The 23,930-nt window shown below is 36.2% G+C and overlaps 1 protein-coding gene across 1 annotated transcript in view; it reads left to right on the top strand.

The window, feature by feature from the left end:
* Sema3d (semaphorin 3D) overlaps positions 1-23,662 on the top strand; it is a 115,055-nt gene extending 91,393 nt beyond the window's left edge. Inside the window, exons 11-17 of the mRNA XM_051174593.1 lie at positions 1,269-1,491; positions 3,271-3,359; positions 5,443-5,484; positions 7,522-7,679; positions 9,739-9,803; positions 17,056-17,195; positions 23,078-23,662. Coding sequence (XP_051030550.1) covers positions 1,269-1,491; positions 3,271-3,359; positions 5,443-5,484; positions 7,522-7,679; positions 9,739-9,803; positions 17,056-17,195; positions 23,078-23,503 — 1,143 coding nt within the window. The 3' untranslated portion in view covers positions 23,504-23,662. The remainder of the gene's footprint in view (positions 1-1,268; positions 1,492-3,270; positions 3,360-5,442; positions 5,485-7,521; positions 7,680-9,738; positions 9,804-17,055; positions 17,196-23,077) is intronic.
* Positions 23,663-23,930: the final 268 nt, after the last annotated feature.

Genomic DNA, 23,930 nt, shown 5'->3' with positions numbered 1-23,930 from the left:
ACACCAGGAAAGGATCTGTTTCTTAATGGAAGACATGAAAGGCTTTTCTAAAAGATAATCTCTACTGATTAGAAAATCACTAACAAGTCTTTAAAAATCGAATACAATTTCTTTGGTAGACACTCTGCTTCACAATGGGTCATTATAATTTTATTGATATGAAATTGGAATTAATTCTATGTCAACTTTTCAAAAAAATTTAAGATTTTTGCTTAGTTTTACTTTTCATTTTATTTTGATAAGTCAACATACTTTTAAGAGGCTTTCTCTGGTGTCTTTTACTTTATTCTATATACTTTTATTGATTAAATGTATTTTTATTCAAAAAGATTCTCAATTAAGATTTGAAATGTAGTGATGCTATCCTTCTACTAAAGACTAAGATGCAGTTTTTGAAACACAAATTTGGTATGAAAGCGTATATACCTTGTAAGATATTCAAATTGTAATGTCATCCTTTCTTTACTTTGGATAACTGCACATCAAATTCAGTGAATTTATACCAAATTGTGCTTAATATAAGTTAAGTGTGACCACCAGAGGGCAGTTGATGCTAACTTTTTCTTTAATATGTGCTCCCAGGAAGCAGTTTTAGGCAGAAATGGGAAGAGGACTGGACATAGTCACAGAGCCCAGTCTTAGGAGAAGAGTGTGCGAAACAGGACTCAATTTAATTTTCACAACAACTGTAGCTAATGGTGTGACTTGCTTATTTGTTCCTTCTAATTTTTAATAAATGTAGCTAAGTTGGAAGGGAATCCTAAATGTATTTAAAATTAAAAATAAAGTTTTCTCCTATATTCTTGTGTTCATAGATCATTCATAGATCATTTTCATGCCAGTTCCTTCAGTATAAGTTTCTAGTACCATCATTAGAAACATTTTGTGGGGTAATGAGATTTGGTTTCTTTCATTAACATGGGCTGGCTTTGAACTCTGTATTAGTCTTGGCTGCCCTTGGACCTGGATGCTCCTACCCTGACCCCATTCCAGAATTACAAAGATCTACCATCATGCCTGATTAGAAAAGCTAATTTTTATCCAAAACAATATATTTTTAAGAAAGTGAGATTACACTGGGGAAACTTTAGAAAATTCATATAATGTCACATTTTTGAATGTTTTCATGAAGAAACTCAGATTTCCCTCTACTGGAGGTAGACTACATTTGTTGAACATTGGTGTGATTCCCCATTCTTTCATCCATTAACTGTGAACCTCTTAGGTATGTACACAGGATGCTTATTCCTGTACACATTTCTTTACAGTGTCCAAGCAGAACCTATGATCCACTGATTAAATCCACGCGCGACTTTCCTGATGATGTCATCAGTTTCATAAGGCGGCACCCAGTGATGTATAAGTCAGTGTACCCAGTGGCAGGAGCACCAACCTTCAAGAGAATCAATGTGGACTACAGATTGACACAGATAGTAGTGGACCATGTAGTCGCTGAAGATGGGCAGTATGACGTCATGTTCCTTGGAACAGGTACCCTCAAATCACACTTCCAGTCAAAGACATTCAAGTGTTCATTCATTTAACGGGTGAAGAAAACAAAAAACTTCCAAAATATTTGCCACCTAAATCAAGTAAATATCAGTTAATACCTTGCCTATGTTTTCTGAAATTAGTTTGTGCAATTAAATGATTATATGTACATATATATGCATACTTCTTTGCATAAAGAATTGTTACTTATTTTGTGATTCCCAAAATTTAGAAAAACACTATGTAATAACTCTAGTCTAGTGTCAGTGAAAGACAGCATGAACTCTCAGAACTTTACCCTTTATTACACATGCTATTTAATAAACTGAGTATTTTTGTGGTAGAAATTAATAAGTTCAAATGGTAGATGTTTTATTGGAACAGTTTCTTAAGAATATGAAACTTTAAAATCACTCAGGTTTTGAATCCTACAATGGTTTTGCAGAAATTAAGCTTATTAGGAAAGCTCATGTCAAAGCTAGGGCCTATGGGTGGCATCTGTCAAGCTGATTATGTTACAGATGGCAAGTGCAAACCCCAGATAATCTAAGGGATGCTCCATTTCCGAGACTGCAAAGATGACTATTTAAGGGTCAGAGCTTTAATTAGTTTGTTATTAATTCTCAGGAGCTAAATTTAATTTGTTCTGGCCATCCAAAGCTCATTCATAGGTCCTCAGCCATTCACTGCCACAAACAGCACTCAGCCACTAGATGGTACTGCCTAACCTTTCCTGAGAAAAGTATGGTGACTTTAAAAAGTAAATGTTGTGTTGTTTTTTTTTAAAAAAAAAAATGTTTTTAGCAGTTTTGAACATCATAGAGTTATAGCTTTAAAAATTAAGCAATCTAGGCAATTTTCTACACATAGTGATATTACTATATGTCCCTATTCTCAATCCCCATGGCTCAGAATGTTAAAGACATATTTTTAATTGATTAATTGCAAAGTGGTAACTACGTTTTCATTTTTTTTTTGTAGTGAACTTTGATCATCTTTCTATACTTGCATGTTACACAGCCACAGTGCACTCACTATATGTTTATTTTAGATACCTTCTCTAAACATTTTTTTTTTTTTTGAGACAGGGTTTGTCTATATTGTTTTGGAGCCTGACCTTGAATTTTCTCTATAGACCAGCCTGGCCATGAACTCATAGAGACCTGCCTGCCTCTGCCCCCTGAGTACTGTGATTAAAAGCTTGGGCCACCAAAGCCCAGCTCATTTTTGTTATATATCATTAAACTCATAGTTTCTTTTAAGTTTAAACTAAAATAACTTGAATAAACTGTAATTTTTAACCTATTAAAAATTATTCTGGAAGCTAGAAAGGTCCATTTGTTTTCTGGTTCATTTGTTAACATTTTTAGTTTAGCTTTCTTAGTGTTTATAATAGATCAGATACAATTTCTAAGTAAATCTTACTGAAGAGAAAATAAATGTGTTTATGTAACTTTTATTTTTATCATAGTTTAACATCTAAAAAATAAAATTAAAACTTGTTATTTCAACCAATATTTAGTAATACACACATATACACACATATACAGAGTTACAAAAATACTGCGTATTTTGCCTTGTAATCTCATTATAATTTTCTGCTCTGGAAGGGTAACATCATCTACAGTAGGCTTCCTTTTTCACTACTTTTCTTGGGCAGATTTCTTGGAATGCATACAGAGGAAAATGGGAGGGAAATTTTTGAGATTGTCAGGGTACATTCATTCAACTAAATATTGAAGTAGAAAGAGTGGGGTTACGGGTCCATGTTTTTTTCAGACATTGGAACGGTCCTCAAAGTTGTCAGCATTTCCAAGGAGAAGTGGAACACGGAAGAGGTAGTACTGGAGGAGCTTCAGGTGTTCAAGGTAAGAATGGACCCAGGGCTCCAGGCAGAGATAGAGACTGGACATTGCTGTTCAGGCACACTTTGTCTTTTCTCTGTTTTTTTTTTGTTTTTTTTTTTTTTGTTTGTTTGTTTGTTTTCATTTGTTTGTTTGTTTTGTTTTTCCTGGAGAAGGAGTCAAAATGAGCTTCCCCTGTTTCTCTGGCCTGGGCATTGGAGCAGGTCATAAGCAAGTAGGAATGGAATTGACTTCCACTGCTGAATACCACAAACATAGGACCCTGGGGTCGCTTCTCCTACCGCATTCTCCAAGCATATACTCACTAAATGGCCACATGGACTGAAAACCTGGGGTCTCCTACTACCCCGATGCTTTTATACTTTATGAATGCTACTGTGTAATTATTTCCCAAATGGATTTGAGAAAACTGGATAAGTTTATGAATCATGTATAGGATTTACTGCACTGAAAAAATTAAACTATAATAGAATATGCATGCCACAATCCTCTCACCTCTCAAAGGGAGTTAGTAGGCCTGGAGGAAGAGGTCTTTGTTTTAAATCCTGCTTCTAACAATAAATACATTTTAATGTATTCTTTGTAGCTACTCTGTGGTATTTAGAATTATTTCATGAAAAATAAGTCATTAGAAATAATGTTATATTTCTTAGGAAAGTTATTATTTCATGTCTTTGTTTTGTTTTGTTTTGTTTTTTTAAAAAAAGTTTGTTAAAAAACTGTTTCCATGCAAACATCTATTGATTGGAAAGAGCTGAGTCCTCCACTGTGAAGGGCTAAAGTTAAATATCATGCTGGGTTTACAGGATCCTGTTTACATTGTGATGATAATAGTGGTCAAAAAGTTAACAAGAACAAGACCTGCTATCTGGCCTCTTCCAAAACAAAACCCTGGATGGTTCCTAAGGGAATATTTGACACTAAACATAAGGGTGATTGAACTGAGGTTTAGGGAGTTTCTAACACACACACACACACACACACACACACACACACACACACACACACACACACGCTATTGGTCTTAGAGTCAAGGATGGACTGTTATCCCAATGAACATATTTGGTTATCATTTCCTCTTCTTCTTCCTCCTCTTCCTTTTTTTCATCCATCAATTTATCTCTATTTTTTTAAGTGCTGGAGATGAAACTGGTGGCCTTTCCTATGCAAATCATTCACCCCCACACTTTCCTCTCCTTTTCTTCTCTCCTTTCCTCCCCTCCCTCCTCTCTTCTCTTTTCATTTTTCTTCTCTCTTTTGTTTCCCATTGTCTACCAGTGTCTCCTTTCTGTCTTTAGTAACTTTATTGATGTAAAATGCAATTACAAGCAAACAAAACCCAAATACAATTTAATGGGCATGGCCATGTTTTTAAAATTAAGAACAACAAAAAATTTATTGGAACAAACTTTCAACTTTTCTTTCATAGAGCATCGTACATATTTAATATCTACATTTTATAAAGTAGTACATAAAAGCAATACATGAATAAGTATAAGATAGATAATAGACATAAAAGATATATTCAAAAGTTGCCTTGCCTTTGTTTGAATGCTTCTCTACTCATGCTTGTGGTTTTATTAGAAATAAAATCTGACCCATACCATGAAGCTGCACATGCTGATATTTTGAAATATCATATAAGGAATATTACCATCAACAAACATCAGTATAACTTTTTAAATTCTGCTACTTAAAAATGTTTTGAATCTTTTCTGCAAGTAACATCAGAATGCAGCAATAAATAATTATGGAGATGCTCTTGTCAACACTATTATGAATTATATATCAGCATTAAGACAGGCAGATTTAGAACAAAGTGAAAACTTGTGAAGAACTAGGAAGCATTTTCAATACAGCACTTCCTCACAGAGTTAGCTAGTTTCTTTCTGATAAAATATCCAAGCCTTTTTTGTGAAGTCTAGTAAGGTATAATCAATACACATTTCAATGAAAAGCCAAGAAATAAGGTAAATTTCTCCCCTCACTGATAGTCTGGACAGCCAAACTTGGTGTAAGGTAAAACAATGAATTGACTACCATAAAGATGTGAATGTTTTTACTGACATTTTGCTTCTGTTTGCAGCACCCAACAGCCATCTTGAACATGGAGTTGTCACTGAAGCAGGTACTTTGTAATTTCTGTTTAACAATTATCTTCAGAAGCATGAAGTTCCCTAAATCAAAGTTAACTTGCAGAAACTATTGAAACTGGTGATTGGAGGTTTAGTTGTTAATAATTCAGAAAGTTAAGGGTTGCAGTTTCTCCCCTGATGATAAAAAATCATTGTCTTAGCCTTACATTAGGAGAATAGAGAGAAACATTAATGGAATAGTGAACAGTGTGTGCTCTCTTCCTTTGCCTCGAAAAAAGAGTGTATGTCTATTCTCCTGAGACTGTATTTCTGCTTAAGTCATAGGAAATATATTTAAGATGCCAATCTCAAGCATTTAAAAGGGTTGTTAGTTGGAGAATCTAGGATTTCAAATATGAACCATGGTACACAACACTGAAGAGTTAATCTTAAATACTTAACTCAATAACAAACTCTGAACCAATTTGCCCAGCTAGAACACTCTCTTGTTTGTTATGAGTTTAAATGTAATTAATTCTACTTGCTTAGTGTGGGTTGGCATCAAACCCTGGCTTTTACACCCATTAAGCAAGTTAATGAGTACTTTTCTGGGGACAGGATCTTATTATCTGACTCAGACACCACCTCCTAAATACTGTTTGCTGACAAGCATGAGCAAAAGCTGGTTTTATTTTTCTCAGTGTTGGGGACTGACCCTAGGCCAATAGAAATACTAGACAAGCACTTCACCTTTCCAGCACTGAGCTACATTCCCATCATGCTATAAGTTTAAATAGAATGCTACATCCCAGTGCTTTAAGTGAAGCGATGTAAATGTTAATGGTGGCCAATTTTAATAATCATAAAAATATGTAATATATATATATATTATGATTCACAGTTCCCTTGTATTATAATCCACATCTCAACTGACTAGATTTAACTTACCATTCTATTTCTACAAATATGCTCCAAAACATAGGTTCCACATTAAGTCATTGCTATAGTTAAATTTGATAGCCCAGTTATTAGAGGATAATCTTCTGAGGTCTTATTCATTGATTTTCTCATTCAGTAGCATTTATTGCTTGAATTCCCACTAGTATGCATTGAAAATACAGAAAAGAATGAATGACATAGCGTTAACTTCCCCTAAAGGGAGGCCCACTGACAATGTAAAGTAATAACTGAGCTTATACCAGAAATTAATTTGAAAAGAAACCAGAAAGAGCAGGGAAGGGAGGTAAGAAAAGATACAGACAAACTGAGTCACAAATGATGTTGTTAACCAGATAAATAAAAGAGAGATTGAATGAAGGAATAAGAAAGGGAAAATTTTAAGGGTCTACACCTGTTTCTATTAAGTGTGTATAAAATTTGCCCCAAACCATATGTATGCTTAGAGTAAAAGAAAGATAGAGATGGCTCTGTAGAAGAAAGCCTGAGTAAGTCAGTCTCTCTACCTGTCCTCGGGATGCTCAACAATTTAAAGACACAAGCCATTGCAGTTTTTAAGCAAGGAATGTTACGAAAGATCTTAGAAAGATCTGTCTGTGGAAGATGGAGTGGATCCCCTGCAGAAGTCAGTTATGTTCAAGTCTACTTGGTGATATCTGCATAGAGATACCAAACATTTACTCTCCCAATTGTGACCATACTCTTTCAGGGATCACTTCATCTTAAAATAGTGTCAGGAATATCCTTTAGTCATCTGTCATGCCTAGAGGCATGTCAGAGGCATGCCATCAATGTTGCCTGTAATATCTATGCTTGCTGGAACCTACAAAAGTCTAACTTCTACTATTGAGAAAGAATTTGGCATCTTAATTCCACAGTCTAACAGCTGGTTTTGACCCTCTTAAATTATTGCCAAGCCTACTTTAGCTTCTTAGAATGTTTTATTATGGATATCTTCAAAATAGAATCTGGCTAGGGATAGAAGAAGTTGACTTGTCTTACCCTTCTTCAAAATTATGCACTCATGTTTACAGGTAGCAGGACACTAAAAAAAAAAAAGGAATGGTAGAAAATAGTGGTTCTAAGACTAATGTGGACAATGGGTCTGATTCCTTTCTTCTGCTTGATTGCAGCAACAGTTATATGTTGGTTCTTGGGATGGATTGGTTCAGCTTTCGTTGCACAGATGTGACACTTATGGGAAAGCGTGTGCAGATTGCTGTCTTGCCAGAGACCCCTACTGTGCTTGGGATGGAAATGCTTGCTCAAGATATGCACCCACTTCCAAAAGGTCAGTGTACTCCTCCCTCTCACATGAGTTTCTCACATGGAAGCCTTGTTTGTTGCAATTAAAATATTCAATCACTTTATATTAAATTAAAGTTTGGAAGATAGAACAGATATTCTGAAATGTGGAACAACAAACTGTTTCCTACTGGTAGCTTTTTATTTTATAAATACTTGAAAATATCCAGGAAAGCTCAACCATTGGGTTATTCTACATGCACAAGTAAAAGTTATCTAGAATAATATATTCTTTTTTGCATAATTTTTAATAGCAAAACAATTAGAAATAATATGAATGCCTATCAATAATACTTGTTTAATTAATATTTTATCATCATTATTTTAATGTGCATATTAGTAACATTGTTTCTAAGGTGTTATTCAAAGTATGTGTTCTTCATGATAAAATTGTTAACATTATGTGTGCCTTTTATTATTTTCATATTTAGTTATTTTTCCCACTTTTGGTGTCTTTTGATGCTCTAAGTGAAGAGTATATATTAGTTTCACAACCACATTTATTTTATTTTAAATATGTCACTGATTTGTCAAATTCTAAGCATCAGGAGTCAAAGATTATAGGTACTAACTGTACATCTGCATATGTTGGTTAAAACTGAGACATACTTTATATTCTTTAAAGTCCATAAATTAAGCATAAGTAGGAAAATATGATTATTTGGAGTCAAAAAATTATTTTGTTGAGCTTCTCTGCCCAGAATACACTTAGTGAGTCTTTGGGGATTTTTTTTAGAAGCTGAAAAACTAGAATGCTCATTTCTTGGCAATAAATGTTCACTTTGATTAATTGATCCCATTCCTGAAGAAGCCAAGATTGAAAAACATTCATGACCTTATGTTCCTTATATCATCATAATTTTCTTCTTCCTGTATTTCCCAAGACTGTATCTCTGATCTTACAGACATGCCACTGTGATGTGATCCCTTACCTAACATAATGTCCATCAGAGGCTACAATTGTGTGCAATGAATGACTCTTTTCCAAGGTTTTCATCTGGTCAACTTTGCCCTGGGGAGCACCCCAAGCATCTCAGAAACTTTACTGCTGTTTTTCTGATCTCTGAAGTGACAACATGGACTGCAGAGAGGAGCTTGGGAAGAGGAATATAGAGGATTTAGCAATACTGTTAGATAGATATAAGAAATCCTGGTGTGTTGTGACACAGGGTAGAGTAAAGGTAATGAACTATACAGTTCAAAAAACCAGGAGAGATTTTGAGTATTTTTATTGCAAAATGTATTTAAAGATGTAGATGCATTTAACACAATTGCAACACCTCACAATTATATATGTCTGTTCAAAATATTATGTATTAGCATGTTAATATGTATAATATCAAGACTTTTGTGTGTGTATTAAAATAGTCTCTGTTTAAAATATGAGTAGATAAAGACAATGAAACTATATTAACATATAAGACACACTTAGATTGCATAGAAATGTGGCATTTCTTTTTAAATAGATATTGAGTTCTCTTAAGGAAAATATGTGACATAATCAAAATATTTTGTATTATTTTTACTACTACATTGATAGCTACAACTTATAATTCTGTTTCTGAGCAGAATTTATTGAACAAAATGTATAATAAAATGAACCTATACACAATGAGCTTTCTTTGTTTATATGTACTTTCCTACTCTCTGAAAATCTTTTGTATATTGTGATTTTGACAGGAAGGATGGGAAGAAGAGTTATTCCTGTGTCTACTATATAAACCTGGATCTTAGTCATGTTCAACCTGTTTTGCTGAATAATTTGTCAACTTATAGCAAAAAAAAAAAAAAAAAAAAAAAAGATGTCAAACTAAATTCTCATCATCTTAATGCAAAACAAAATTCTGATCCTCTTAATGCAAAACAGGATTTGTTGTTGGGACTTTAACACAAGAATTCAGTGTTTGATTGATGGGGATTCTGACCTGCATTTTGGTTGCACAGTAACACAAGTACAGTTTACATCTGTCAGTGTTAGCATGAGACAATCTTTCTATATTCCAATTATATGTGAAGATCTAATTAGGCTAATCTTCTTTCCATAGGCGAGCTAGACGCCAGGATGTAAAGTATGGGGACCCAATTACTCAGTGCTGGGACATAGAAGACAGTAAGTATAGGCTCGATGCCCAATTCTTACCACTTAAAATGATAAGTAGTAGTCTTCCCGTATTTTTAAAAAAATTACTATATGAATCTAAATACCATATATATGACAATCTCATTTTGTATAATGCTTATGTTCTGGAAAAGTAACAGGAGTTTTATAAACCAATTCCCTGTCTACTTGCCCAAGTGAATAATCCTTTGTCAAATCATTATTCGTTTCATCTGCCTTTTACTTTTCTGTGCCATAGAATGTTTCTTCTTTAGTGACTTATACATCCTTGTAAAGTTTGACAATTCTGTTAGAGGCAAACTAGGGTTCAGCCCCAAACATTTGAGAATCCTGAAGAAACTTAGGTGCTTACTAGAGAAAAGTTTTAGGTCATCAGTACTTTATTTACATTTGCTTATCATTGTATACATTCAAGTAGTAAATGTGCATTGAGTAAGTTATACATGTACCTAATCGACCTGAGTAACTGTGAGGCAAAGAAATTCCTTAGATTGCTTATGACATATGGACAAAATGCCATAGGTACAATTAGTAATACAGAATTTAGTAAAAGGAGAGGTGACTACAGGCTAGGGCTAGGTTGTTCAGAAGAAAAGATTCACAGAGCAGAAGATCTTGAAAATCAGAGTAGGGAGAGCTAGGATAGTAGAATGCAGGTTTGATGAGTGAGTTTAAAATGGAAAAAAATTGAAACTAAAAGCTATAGACAACTTTGAGATTTTTATTATCATCTGATTTTACCCCCACCCCAATTTCCACACACTTATTGCTATGTAGATTGGTGTGCCTCGATGGAACTTGATTAGCTGTATAAATCAGGTTGACCTTTAAATTTGGACAGACCATCCTTTTCTGCTTCCCATGTGCTGAGATTTTACACACACACACACACACACACACACACACACACACACACACACAAATGCACACCACTCCTGGGAGTGGGAAAAGGAGGATACATTCTTTCATCACGTTGTTACTGACTAAAAGGATAATTCTTCATAGTTTATAAATAGTGATCAGGCAGTCATTTCTTGACTGGAAAGCACAGGATTATTTTTAACTCTTAAGGTCATCTTTCTACAAAGAAAGTTCTGGTATAGAATAGGGTATATGCCTTTTATTCTAATATGAAAGTGACTCACTATTATGTTCATTGTTCAATTTACACATATAAATAAACAGATATACCAGGGACAATTTTGAGACTTGAGGATGTGCTAATAAATAGAATACTATTTATGTCTTCCTAGACTTTATATTCACATGTCTGTTAGGGAGAAGGACAAACATAAAAGAAGAAAAATGATGCTATATCAGATGATAACAAGTGACACAAATAAAATGAATGAAATACAGTTGTTCACTCAGGCACTCACAGTAACTGCCTCCCTTTCTCCATGTCCCATTCCTGCTCTAAACCATTGCACAAGATTTCTCTAAATAACCATCTTGCCCATTTCCTTCCAGTTGACATCATGACAACTTTTTCTATTTCAAATCCAATAGATAATTTCATTTTCGATTATTATATAATCTCTGAATTTTTTTTCTTCTTTGCTCATGCTTTCCAGTAAGGAAGTCTTGTGGGCCTACTCTACATCTTTGTTAACATGAGTTATTGAATGGCCATTGATTTGTATCAGAAAATAATCAGACACAATAAATCAAACCTACTTATGCTCAGAGAGATAGTACTCTGCACACTTACAATGCTGTGACATTGTGTCTTTCTGGTCAGCCTCTTACTTTGCAGATTGCACCGTCTCTATTTTCTCAAATTTATTTTCTATCCCACACTTACAGTTTGGGAGCACCCTGACCCATTTTCATATTCTATACATGTTTATTTGTTTTCCTTAATGTTGCAATAGATTCTAGTTGATTCTCAAACTCATAGTTAACTTTCCTCTCATCTGTTAAGCATGAGTGTCTACATTCCTACTCAAAAACTGCACTTGAGTGCCCATTTGGAATCTACAGTGAGTGACTAAGAAAGAATTTTTGTTTTCATGTTTTTTAGACCACTTCATAATAGTAAATAGTGCTGTGATTCACACAGCTGAGGAGGGAAGCAGCTAGGACTCTTATTGGTACCTCTCTTTCTTTCACAGTCTATTACTGACCTCTTGCTAATCCTTCTGACTCTAAGGATGAAGTCCACCTCTTCTTTTTGCCATCAGTAGCAACAAAGCTATGGTTCTTCTTGAGGAGCTTCCTTTCTAGTTTCTCTGCTGCCATACTTCCTCTTTGGCAGTCTATAATCAACTCAATATCCAAATAATCACTTTTATTTTTTTTATGCATATAGAGTATTTTTTATTTAATTTTATATAACAAAGTCCAATTAAATGAAAACAAACATTTATACACAATATTTGGGAATTTGGGCGTCGTTCTTTCCAAACTACTTCCTGCTGGTAAGGGGCGCTGTCTTGGGGGATTCGAAGAAGATTCAGATATCCTAGCTGTAGTCTGTAGGGCTGTTTTGTCCAGCTGTTTGGAATGTAGGATCAGCTTGTACTCTGTTTCAGGCGGTCTGGTGTGATCAAACCACATTAGTCTGGAAGGAATCCACATCTTTTCATTTTCTGTGGAAACAAAAATAGAAATACTTTTCCCCAGTAACTTGTTCTTCAACTTAAATTTTGGAGTCAAAGCGTTTTTTTTTTTTTTTTTTTTTTTTATTATTATTATTTTACATGTCGATCCCAGTTCCCTCTCCCTCCCTCCCTCCCCCCAAGCCCTCCCTCCCTCCTTCCCTCCCTTTTGCCCTCTCTACCCTCTCCCATGCACTCTAAACACCCTCCCCTCCCAACCCCCCACCACAATACAATATGTAGGGGAATGCCATCCAGTTGGGGTCATGTAGATCTGACAGGTCCTGTGAAGTAGGGACTAGGGCTTCTCTCCTATCTCTAGAATAAGGCAGTTATCCCTCCATGGGGGATATGTTTGCAAAGTCCTTTTGTGCACCAGGGATACATCCTGGCTCCACTGTCTGAGGTCTCTTAGACTGCTCAGACCTTCTGGCTGAGACCCATATTCAGGGGGGTCCGAGTCAGACCCCTGTTGGCTTCCCAGCTATCAGTCTAGTGGCCCTTAGCTCCTCCTTGTTCAGGTAAGCTGTCTCTATGTACTTCTACCGCATGGTCTTGTCCTCTCCATCTGCTTCTGGGTTCTAGTTTGACTCAGTGTTTATGTATGGGTGTTTGCTCCTGTTTTCAACAGGCATTAGTTGAGGACTCCATGGAGAAGTTAGTTGTTGATCTCACTCTCCGGGGAAGGGCATTTATGATAGCCTTTCCACGGAAGCTGAGATTGTTAGTTGGGAGCAGTCTTGTAGTTCCCTTGACCTTTCTTTGTGTTCAACTTTATCTTCAAACCAATATTGGCTCCCTCTTTTATGTTCTCTCTCTCTGTCTCTGTCTCTCTTTCCTATTTTCCATTCCTAACCAGGCTCAATCCTCCTGGTCGCACATGCCTTCCTCTCCTCCCTCTCATTTTCTCCTACTTCTCTCTCCATTAGCTGTCCTCCCCCACTTTACCTGAGGTCTGGGGGACTTGTCCCTTCCCAGTTCTGTGAGGGACTTTATATGAATCTCTTAGAATACAACTTGTATTCTAGTTCCTCTGGTGATGTGAATTATAGGCTGGTGATCATTTGATCTAGGTCTAAAATCCATATATGAGTGAGTACATACTGTGTTCCTCTTTTTGTGACTGGGTTACCTCATTCAGGATGGTTTCTTCAAGTGCCATCCACTTGCCTGCGAATTTCAAGATACCATTATTTTTTTCTGCAGAGTAGTATTCCATTGTGTAGATGTGCCACATCTTCATTAACCATTCTTCAATTGAAGGGCATCTAGGTTGCTTCCAGGTTCTTGCTATTACAAATAGTGCTGCTATGAACATAGTTGAACAGATGGCTTTGTTGCATTGATGTGAATCCTTTGGGTATATGCCTAAGAGGGGGATTGCCGGGTCCTGTGGTAAACTAATTCCCATTTTCCTGAGGAACCGCCATACTGATCTCCAAAGTGGCTGTATGAGTTTGCACTCCCACCAGCAGTGGAGGAGTGTTCCACTTTCTCCACATCCTCTCCAACATAAGTCATCACTGGTGTTTCTAATTTTAGCCATTCTGGCAGGGGTAAGATGGTATCTCAAAGTTGTTTTGATTTGCATTTCCCTGATAGCTAAGGATGTGGAGCATTTTCTTAAGTGTCTTTCAGCCTTTTTGATTTCCTCCATTGAGAATTCTTTCTTCAGTTCTGTACCCCATTTTTTAATAGGGTTATTTGGTGTTTTGTTGACTAGTTTCTTGAGTTCTTTGTATATTTTGGAGATCAGCCCTTTGTCGGATACAGGATTAGTGAAAATCTTTTCCCAGTCAGTGGGCTGCCGTTTGGTCTTGTCAACTGTGTCCTTTGCCTTACAGAAGCTTCTAAGTTTGAAGAGGTCCCATTTATTAATTGTTTCTTTCAGTGTCTGTGCCCCTGGACTTATGTTCAAGAAGCGGTCTCCTATACCAATTTGTTCAAGGGTACCTCCTACTTTCTCTTCTAAGAGGTTCAATGTGGCTGGATTGATGTTGAGGTCTTTGATCCATTTGGACTTGAGTTTTGTGCATGGCGACAGACATGGGTCTATCTGCAGTCTTCTACATACCCTCATCCAATTGTGCCAGCACCATTTGTTGAAGATGCTGTCTTTGCCCTATTGTATAATTTTATCTGTTTTGTCGAAAATCAACTGTTCATAGGTGTGTGGATTAATATCAGGATTTTCAATTCGATTCCATTGGTCTACCTGTCTATTTTTATGCCAATACCAGGCTGTTTTCAGAACTATAGCTCTGTAGTAGAGCTTAAAGTCAGGAATGGTGATGCCTCCTAATGTTCTTTTATTGTATAGGGTTGTTTTGGCTATCCTGGGTCTTTTGTTTTTCCATATAAAGTTGATTATTATCCTTTCAAGGTCGGTGAAGAATTGTGGTGGGATCTTAATGGGGATTGCATTGAATCTGTAGATTGCTTTTGGTAAGATTGCCATTTTTACTATGTTTATCCTACCTATCCAAGAGCATGGGAGGTCTTTCCATTTTCTGGTATCTTCTTTAATTTCTTTCTTTAGAGTCACAAAGTTCTTATTATATAGATCTTTTACTTGTTTGGTAAGCGTTACACCAAGACACTTTATGTTGCTTGTGGCTATTGTAAAGGGTGATGTTTCTCTGATTTCTTTCTCTGCCTCTTTGTCGTCTGAAAAAAATAGGGCTACTGATTTTTTTGAGTTTATCTTGTTTCCTGCTAGTTTGCTGAAGGTGTTTATCAGCTGTAGGAGTTCCCTGGTAGAGTTTATTGGGTCGCTTATGTAAACTATCATATCATCTGCAAATAGAGACAGTTTGACTTCTTCCTTTCCAATTTGGATGCCCTTGATCTCCTTTTGTTGTCTTATAGCATTAGCTAGAACTTCTAGTACGATATTGAAGAGATATGGAGAGAGAGGACAGCCTTGTCTTGTTCCTGATTTTAGAGGAATTGGCTTAAGTTTCTCTCCATTCAGTTTGATGTTGGCAGTTGGTTTGCTGTCTCTAGTCAGATTATGGTGCTGCAATACTATAACCATTTAACCAGCTTCTTAGATAATTAGGGAAATTTCCCAGCTTCCGCCCTGGCCTATAAGACCCTTTTGGGCTCTCTCTTGCCAGTCACCTTGGATACCTCCCTCACCTCCTGCTTCACTGTAAACTCACTGGCTTTCACTTGACAAAGGGGACCAAATAAACCTGGGTCTATTTGTGTTGCTGCAACTTACAGTGAGTTGTCTCTTCAAGAATGAATACAGCTGTGATCTTACATCCTGTGATTTTATAATGATGGAGTGATTGCTCAGAGATACCTTCCCACCCATCCGATCTGAAAACTTTTCTGCCTTTTTCTCCAGTATTTATCTATTAGTCATTGTGTGTGCTTTGCTTTGGGATTCCCCTAGGTTGCAAAACCTTTAGTCCATTGCTGATGCCTAAAATACTAAGTTCATTTGTAAAATGAAATATCTGAATATATGACAGAAAAGTGCATGTTTGAGCATGGCTGTACAGTCATCATTATTTTTACTTGATGAAATTTAGCTACAGCTTTTCTATGCCATATGGGACACAATCTTTTAGAATTCGGGATAGAATGTATTTTAGATGGAGTAGCTGAATTAATAAAATATCTGATAAACTACCCCTTATCTTCTCACTACTTTTACTAAATACATGTTAGGTAAAAAGTATCTCTAAATAAAAATGTTAGACAATGTAAACAAGGTCTCCATTCTCAACCAGTCTGTCAGTCTTGTTCATGGCACAATTTCATCAAGCCTGGACTATTCTACTTACTTTTCTGATTACAGATATCAAAATTTCTACGTATTATCTCACCAACTCTATGTACCAATTAAAATAGAATTCTATTTGTCTCTTCTCTCTGTCTGCCTCCTTCTCTCTCCCTCTCTCTCTCCTCCCTCTCCCTCTCTCTCCCTGTGTGTGTGTGTGTGTGTGTGTTTGTGTGTGTGTGTGTGTGTGTTTGTGTCTGTCTGCCTACATGCCTGTCTGTCAAACTAGATTCAAACTAGATTCAAACTAGATTCAAACTAGATTGCTGGGTCTGAAGGAATTGGTTAATAGTAAAAATCATGGGCTTCTCTACTAGATAAATTCCCCACATGTACCAGTAGCTAACAACCACCTACAATTCAAGGTCTGCCAGGTTCTTCTGGCTTCTGTGGGAATTGTATGTGTGTGTGTTTCAGGAATATAGGTGGGCAAAACACCAGTACACATAAAATTTTAAAAATTTAAAATATGTAAATAAATAAATAAATAAATAAATAAATCACTCCTCTGTTACAACAGAATAGGATATATCCTTAAAACACTGAAAGACACAAAAGTTATTTAATGAAAAGATGCAATATTTAAGAGTTACATATTATAAATTGTTACTTATTTAAAGTAATTGTGATGTGGAAATGAAATAATAAAATGGTGATACAGGTGTAGTTTAAGTATCAATCTGTTGGATAATATCTGATTCTCCGGTAACAGTATTATAGCATGAATTTCCTTTCTCTTTAATAATGTGTATGGTTCTTCCCTGGTGACATCTGTTCTGAATCAGTCTATTTTCCCATAGCTTTTAAAATTAGGTCAAGGTTAATCTCTAATGCTATGTTTACTTTCTAGGCATTAGTCATGAAACAGCTGATGAAAAGGTGATATTTGGAATTGAATTTAACTCAACTTTTCTGGAATGTATACCTAAATCCCAGCAAGCCTCTGCTAAGTGGTACATTCAGCGGTCAGGAGATGAGCACCGTGAAGAGGTAAGCAATCATTAGCAAAGATGCTGTTGTCAACCTGAAGTAAAGCTACTCCTTACTAAATTTGCACCAACTTGAGTGCCATAGGGCACTTGAGTGTCACTGTTCAATCAAAGAAAAGTAAAAGTTTATACTCACTAACAACAGAGGTTACAATTTTGCACAGGCCAATTCAATAACAAAATGTAGCATTAATACACATTTTCAAAATATATCCACAAGAGTTTTTCTTTCAAACTTTTGTTTCTTAAAACAATCTTCAAGACAATTTCTGATGAGAACACAACATTTTTATAACCATGGTAACACGTCTAGATTTTAGCTACTATTGAGTTTAATCTAGGTCACAAAATGAAACTTTTCCAGAAATACCTATTTCTATAGTATTGTATCATGAGAGGAATTTGGATAAAATCGGGAATTTTGACGTATACAGATTTTCAGTGTTATGTATTTGTATATTAAATCTTAAGTCAATGGAGAGACTTGGGATTAAATATGTACATTTTGTGACATAGATAAATCATGTATGTTATAGGACTTAATGAGACTATTTTAGCAGTCTTAGAAATCTTAGGTAAATATTGTCAGTATTTTGAGCTATTTTGTGATATTGAATGTTGTTATGTTTACTATTAAAGAAGAAAAAGAATCTAATGACAAGGCTTGAGAGATTGAGAAATGATTGAATGATTAAAAGACTCAACAATCTTTCAAAGGGCCCAGATTCAGTTCTCAGCACCCACTTTTTGGTGCCTTATAACTGGTTACAACTCTAGTTCTAGGGGATCCCATGCCCTCTCCGACCTCTGTGGCAGAGCCTACCTCAGACTCATCACATATATATAACTAAAAATATTAAGGGATTTCATGATATTTCACTGGAATTTACAATTCTCATATTACACAAAACACTCTCCGGTGAGTAGAAGTCTGAATGTGGGCCTAGTAAATATGATTTACTGTGTCATAAAGTATTCATAATACATTTCAATCACAAGTCTGTGTTACATTTTTATATTTCAATTCAACAGGAGTTGAAGTAATTTTTAGATTTTATAGCTACTGGGGTGTGATTTTCCTTTCTAGTAAATATAGTTATTTACAGAGTTATTTGTCCCCCACAGCAAATTAAACCTGACCTTTAGAATGAGAAGTACAATGTTTACTGATTGAGGTATTCTTCCAGCTATAGATACCTGTAATTGCCTATGGTGCACTTACATTCTTCATTTTTTTGAAATTTCTTGCGTTGTTTTAATGTACCTTATAGTACTATATCACTTATCATGACAGTACCATGCTCTATGAATTTCAATGGAGCAGAAATAATGTATTTATTGAATTTTGCTGAAAAGTATGTTCCCTGCAATGTTTCAACTGGTATTTTCATCTGTCTTTGCAAATGGGTAGTTTCCCATTGCCCAGGCCCTACAGTGCTGCTTCCTGATTGCAGGAACAGAGCCACATCCCGGCTGCACTTGAAGCATGGTGCACTGCAGGATGCCTTCTGTTCCTCACTCATAAGGTCGCCAGTTGGAATCTTTCTTCTGCTCATTAAAAGCCCTAGGGATGGACCATGGTTTCCTGGCCTACTGATGCTGTCACCAGGTTATTCTGTGCCAGGAGGAGCCCAGTCCTCACTGAGCCACTTCTCAGTTGGGGGCTTTGGGGAGGTCAGGAGTCACTTACCTGCTGACTTTCTTATTATGCTGGTCTTGAAACTGATGGTGTTTATGCTGTAGCGAGTGAATTAATTGGCAGTCCCTGAGCTTCTGTTGAACTTTGTGGATAACTTTAACGAAGAAAAGAAGTGATCCTTCATGCCATTTGCCATATTATTTTTTCTTGGTGGAGTTGAACACTTTTAAAACATCTTCCAGTATCTGCATTTTCCATCTGTAGGTCTCTGTTTTCCTTTCGTTCTTTCTGTTATGAAAGCAAATAAACGGTTTTAAGCTTGTAATAACACACAAAGAAGCAAGAGACCACTTAGTGCAGATAAGCATGAGTGATATTTTGGGTTTATTTGGTTCCAGTACTCATCATTGCCCTCTAATCATATTTTCAAGCTTCTTCCTCTTTAGTGTAGTAAACACCTTGCCTTTGTCTCTCCTTCATCCACAAGTAACTAACAGAAACTCTCTAATTCGCCCATGCTTTCTGGTAAACAAAAAGACTCCTTGTACATCTGAGTATGTGTTTCTTCTGTTTAGTTAGGACAAGTTCCTAAAAACAAAATAAGTTGAAGACATTGGTCCTTATAATGTTTGATTTTCCTTCAATGTCACCATAGAGGCACAAGCACCTCGCAGAGCCAGAACTACAGTATATAAGATTATAATATTTAAGAAACCTTTAGTAATTTAGAAAACACACACAGCCACACTGTTTTAAAGTTTACTTCCTTCAATAATAACCCATGTGAGCAAATGTTGTCATGCTGCCATAAAATTCTTTTTTGTGAAGTGTCTTAGGTGTTTATTGTTTGGCTAGTTAGTAGCAGACTTGCTCAAAAATACTTGCCTTTAGCCATTTATATCTTACATAAATCAATAATTTCATCATAATATATTCTGTGTAACTTAATTGTATATTTTTTGTTTCTAACAGTTTTGAATATTTCTACAAAAGGGTTATATTTGATATAGGCAAATCTATTTTTTTCCTACATACATAGTTTCGTAACTATTCTGCTTAGAAACGTCTTCCACAATGAGACACAAGTAATTTTTCCAAATTATTTTATATTTTTATGTTTAAATTTATTCAAAGTTAAAAAGTTATTCTAACAGTGACATATAAATTTTACTTTTTTAAAGAGTGAACCAGTTTCTTTAGTAATGTTTTCCTTTTGCCTTTTGCCTAAAAGCGATTATTGTTTTTCTGTTATATTAATAAATGTTCCATTATGTAGCATATTTGGAAAAATCTAAAAAATGCATATGATTTAGTTATTGCATTATTTTGGCTTCTTCACACATTAAACTAGAAGCATATTCAGTATTTTATCTTAAATACAAGCACCGGTTTTACAAAAGGTATATAGACTTTCATATTTTTCATGATGAGAGTATTTTTCCTTATTTAATACCAATTCCCCTCTGGTAATATCTTCCGTTTTCTGGAGAGAGGAGTACTCCTGAAGCTGTAGTTTCTTCCAAGACACAGGAATGTGTTAGACCTTCCAGCTGTTCTTAATAAAGAATAAGGCACCTCTCATCTTCACCTGCTGTTTAGTATCTAAATGCCCTTCATCTTCTCTTTGTTCTTCTCATTTGAAATGAATTGCCTTTCACTGAAGAGTCCATTTACAATGCCAAGCATACAATCCTTGCTCACATTAGGCAAATGGATAGTTAACTCCAAATTAAGAATGGTTTGGGTTCCTAAATTGAGGGAAATTTTGCTTACCACTTCCAGAGTGGAGAAAGTTCCATGAATTAGAATTGGTTGCCAGAAATGTTCTCTTTGAGCAATGCTAGGTTTTCTCAGCTGCCTGTGCTCCATTTGACTGTGGGACATGGGCTGAGGATGTATCTATACTTTGAAATGTTGGAAAAGAAACAAAACTTCATTAAACAACTTGGTAGACCTTAGGTAAATCCATGAAGCAAAACAGAAAAATAAAAATAAAAAAAAATTAAAACTCATTTTATCACTGATGGTTAAAAACTAAGGAACAGATAAAGAATTCCATAGAAAGTAAAACAAGGGAAGGACCATAACATAGGAATGAAATGCCAGGTGTTTATGGAATGTACAGTCCCATAGGGATTGCGCTAACATGAAACAGAGGCAAGGAAACTCGGTCTCTGGACAACGCTTCATAAACAAGATACAGAAAGAGAAGGACAAAACAGCTATGGGGTGTAGCCCAGTGCACACAAAGCTACAAACGTAATTTCTTCCTGTTGGAAGATTAAAAAAGAGAGAAAGCACCCAGCCGGGCCATGACTGTGTCTAAAGGCCACATTGAATATAGCCTGAGCAAAAGGCAGATACAGACCACAGAGAGATGTGTGTGACAGAGAGATACACTAGAACTGCAGCTAGCCATGTGTCATGCTGATGACTTCAGGGCATTTTCAGTGGAGGAAAGTGCAGAAACAAAACCCTTTGTACAACACAGCAGCTGCAATGCTGCTGACACATCACATTGTAACTTCTAAATTCACCCTGTGCTAATCAGGAAGTAATAGGTGAGAGTCACTCTGGGGACCATAAATGAACCATAGAAGGAAGCGATCAGCCAAGAAACCAGCATCCAAGTTTACAGGGCCAGTATTCTGAGATCTAAGATGGATTTATTCTTTTTAAACAATTATAATACAATTATTTAAAGGAAGGCACTCATGTTCTGCGTTAAATATGAAAATGCTGTTCTTGTTCATCTGTATCCCTTTAGAAGGATACAAATACTTATCCACATTTATTCTAGGCAGGAAGCTCCTATATAGTTTGAGAATTTAAATTAATCTGAGGTTAATTTCCATTATGATAGCATTTTAAGATGACATGGCTATTTGATTGTATTCAGTGGGAAAATATCCTTTAAAAAAGGGCAAAAACAAGCAACCAAGCAAAGGCCTGATGGTGTGAACTGAGGGCAGTGTAAAGCAGTCCTGGAGAGCATTCAGCCTATTAGCCAAGGATCTGAGCTGTGACCTGCCTTTGGCCTCAACTGGTTCTCTGCCAGATGCACTTTTCTGGCACCGAGGGTGGTTTGCCATATATTTGTTAGTTAACTGGGCTGGTAGCCAAAGATGTTTCTTTCCCTTTTCTCATATTTCCAGAATAAGAGAGATTTTTTTCCTACATACTTTTCACATAAGAATGTGAAGTATAGTCCACCCACTGTGAATAAATTTAATTTAGTTGTCTTTATGCCTCTGTCTTTTCCATCAGTTAGCAGTCTACAATTCTGGGACAGATGTGTGAGCTGGGAAATCTTCCAGGTTTCTTTGTTGCTGTTGTTGTTGTTGTTGTTCTGCTTCATGCCTTGGCACTCAGCAATACCCCACATTTAAACAAGGCCCTTGTGTTGATAAACATGTCCCTGCTATACTGAAGATAGCTCATTATTCACACCATTTGTGAACCAGACCAGCTTAACATTTGAATTGTCTCTCAATGTCACTGCTTCAGAGACGAACATCACATTCCAGGGGAGGTTTGTCTTAGTCATTGTGCTTCCTCACACTTTAAATCACATTACCAATTTAGATAGAGAACTTGAAGCTATGGCAAAAATTCCCACCAATGTGGGAGCCTAAAGTTGTACAAGTCCATGATGACAGGGAAATTAGCTGTAGACAATGCTAGATTTCTTAGTAGAGGCCTGCTCAGTTACGGCTCTGATGTCCAAAGCCGTAGTTGTGTTTTTCCAAGTTCAGTTTCTCATTTTCATTGACTATGCATTTCATTTGTTTTTCTGGTCCTTGGTAGAACATAGTGCCAGTAATATTATTCTCCTCTCCATCACAGGTAGTACACATTCAAAGTTCTTCTATTTGTAAGTGACTACTCATAAAATCTCCCTTGAAACTGGATCGTAGGCCATTGATTTCCATCTGAAATTTCAGTACACATTGCTTGATAGCATCCCTTTTATTTCATTGTTCCCTGCACAGCATTTCATTCTTATTTCTGCACTGGAGAAAAACTAAATGTAGAAAATTCAGGGTATGGCTTTGGGGCTACTACTTTAGTGGATTTTTTTTTTAAACCATCTTCAACTATGGCTGACAATGTCATGTTTGATGACAGAAAGTTGAAGAATATATCTTTGAGGTTCATCTAAGCAAAACTATGTGGTCTGTTTTCATTTGCTTATGGCTCTCTGTTTCTAATTTATTACCTACATTTTTTTTTTCAATCTGCAGTTGAAACCTGATGAAAGGATCATCAAAACGGACTATGGGCTACTGATTCGAAGCCTGCAGAAGAAGGACTCTGGGATGTATTACTGCAAAGCACAGGAGCACACTTTCATCCACACCGTAGTGAAGCTGACTTTGAATGTCATTGAGAATGAACAGATGGAAAATACCCAAAGGGCAGAGCACCAGGAGGGGCAGGTCAAGGATCTATTGGCTGAGTCACGGTTGAGATACAAAGACTACATCCAAATCCTTAGCAGCCCAAACTTCAGCCTGGACCAGTACTGTGAACAGATGTGGTACAGGGAGAAGCGGAGACAGCGCAACAAGGGCGGCCCAAAGTGGAAGCACATGCAGGAAATAAAGAAAAAACGAAATCGACGGCATCACAGAGACATGGATGAGCTCCATAGAGCCGTAGCTACATAGCTTTATTATTATTATTATTTAATTTAAAGAGAAAACTATTTACCTGCCTGCAAAATACTGTCTTCTGTTTTGTACATCCCTCATACCAATTAGCACTTGCTTTCCATGGAGTCTCATTGAGGCACAGAATGATGTACTGAACCAGCTTTCTGAGAACAACACTTGTATCAGCAAAGTCAAGGGCTGTCCTAGAAATGGGAGCCTTACATTTGTAAATGTCTTATGTTTTCAATCTAACATCATTATATAGAAGTAAGCTGAATGAACATTATGAGATCCAGTGGAAGGTGCTTTATTCCCAAGCATGTCTGTCCATTAACACGGAGTTTATTATGCAGTTGGCTAAGCTCTTATAAGCGGTTAAGTTATTCCATTCCAGAACTGGTAACTTCATAGGAATTGGAGGAGAAGCACAAAATTAAAACGC

The sequence above is a fragment of the Phodopus roborovskii genome, unplaced genomic scaffold (assembly GCF_943737965.1).
Source record: "Phodopus roborovskii unplaced genomic scaffold, PHOROB, whole genome shotgun sequence".
Lineage (NCBI taxonomy): Eukaryota > Metazoa > Chordata > Mammalia > Rodentia > Cricetidae > Phodopus > Phodopus roborovskii.
Note: the sequence above shows the minus strand (reverse complement) of the source record. Positions and strands in the feature narration are given on the sequence as shown.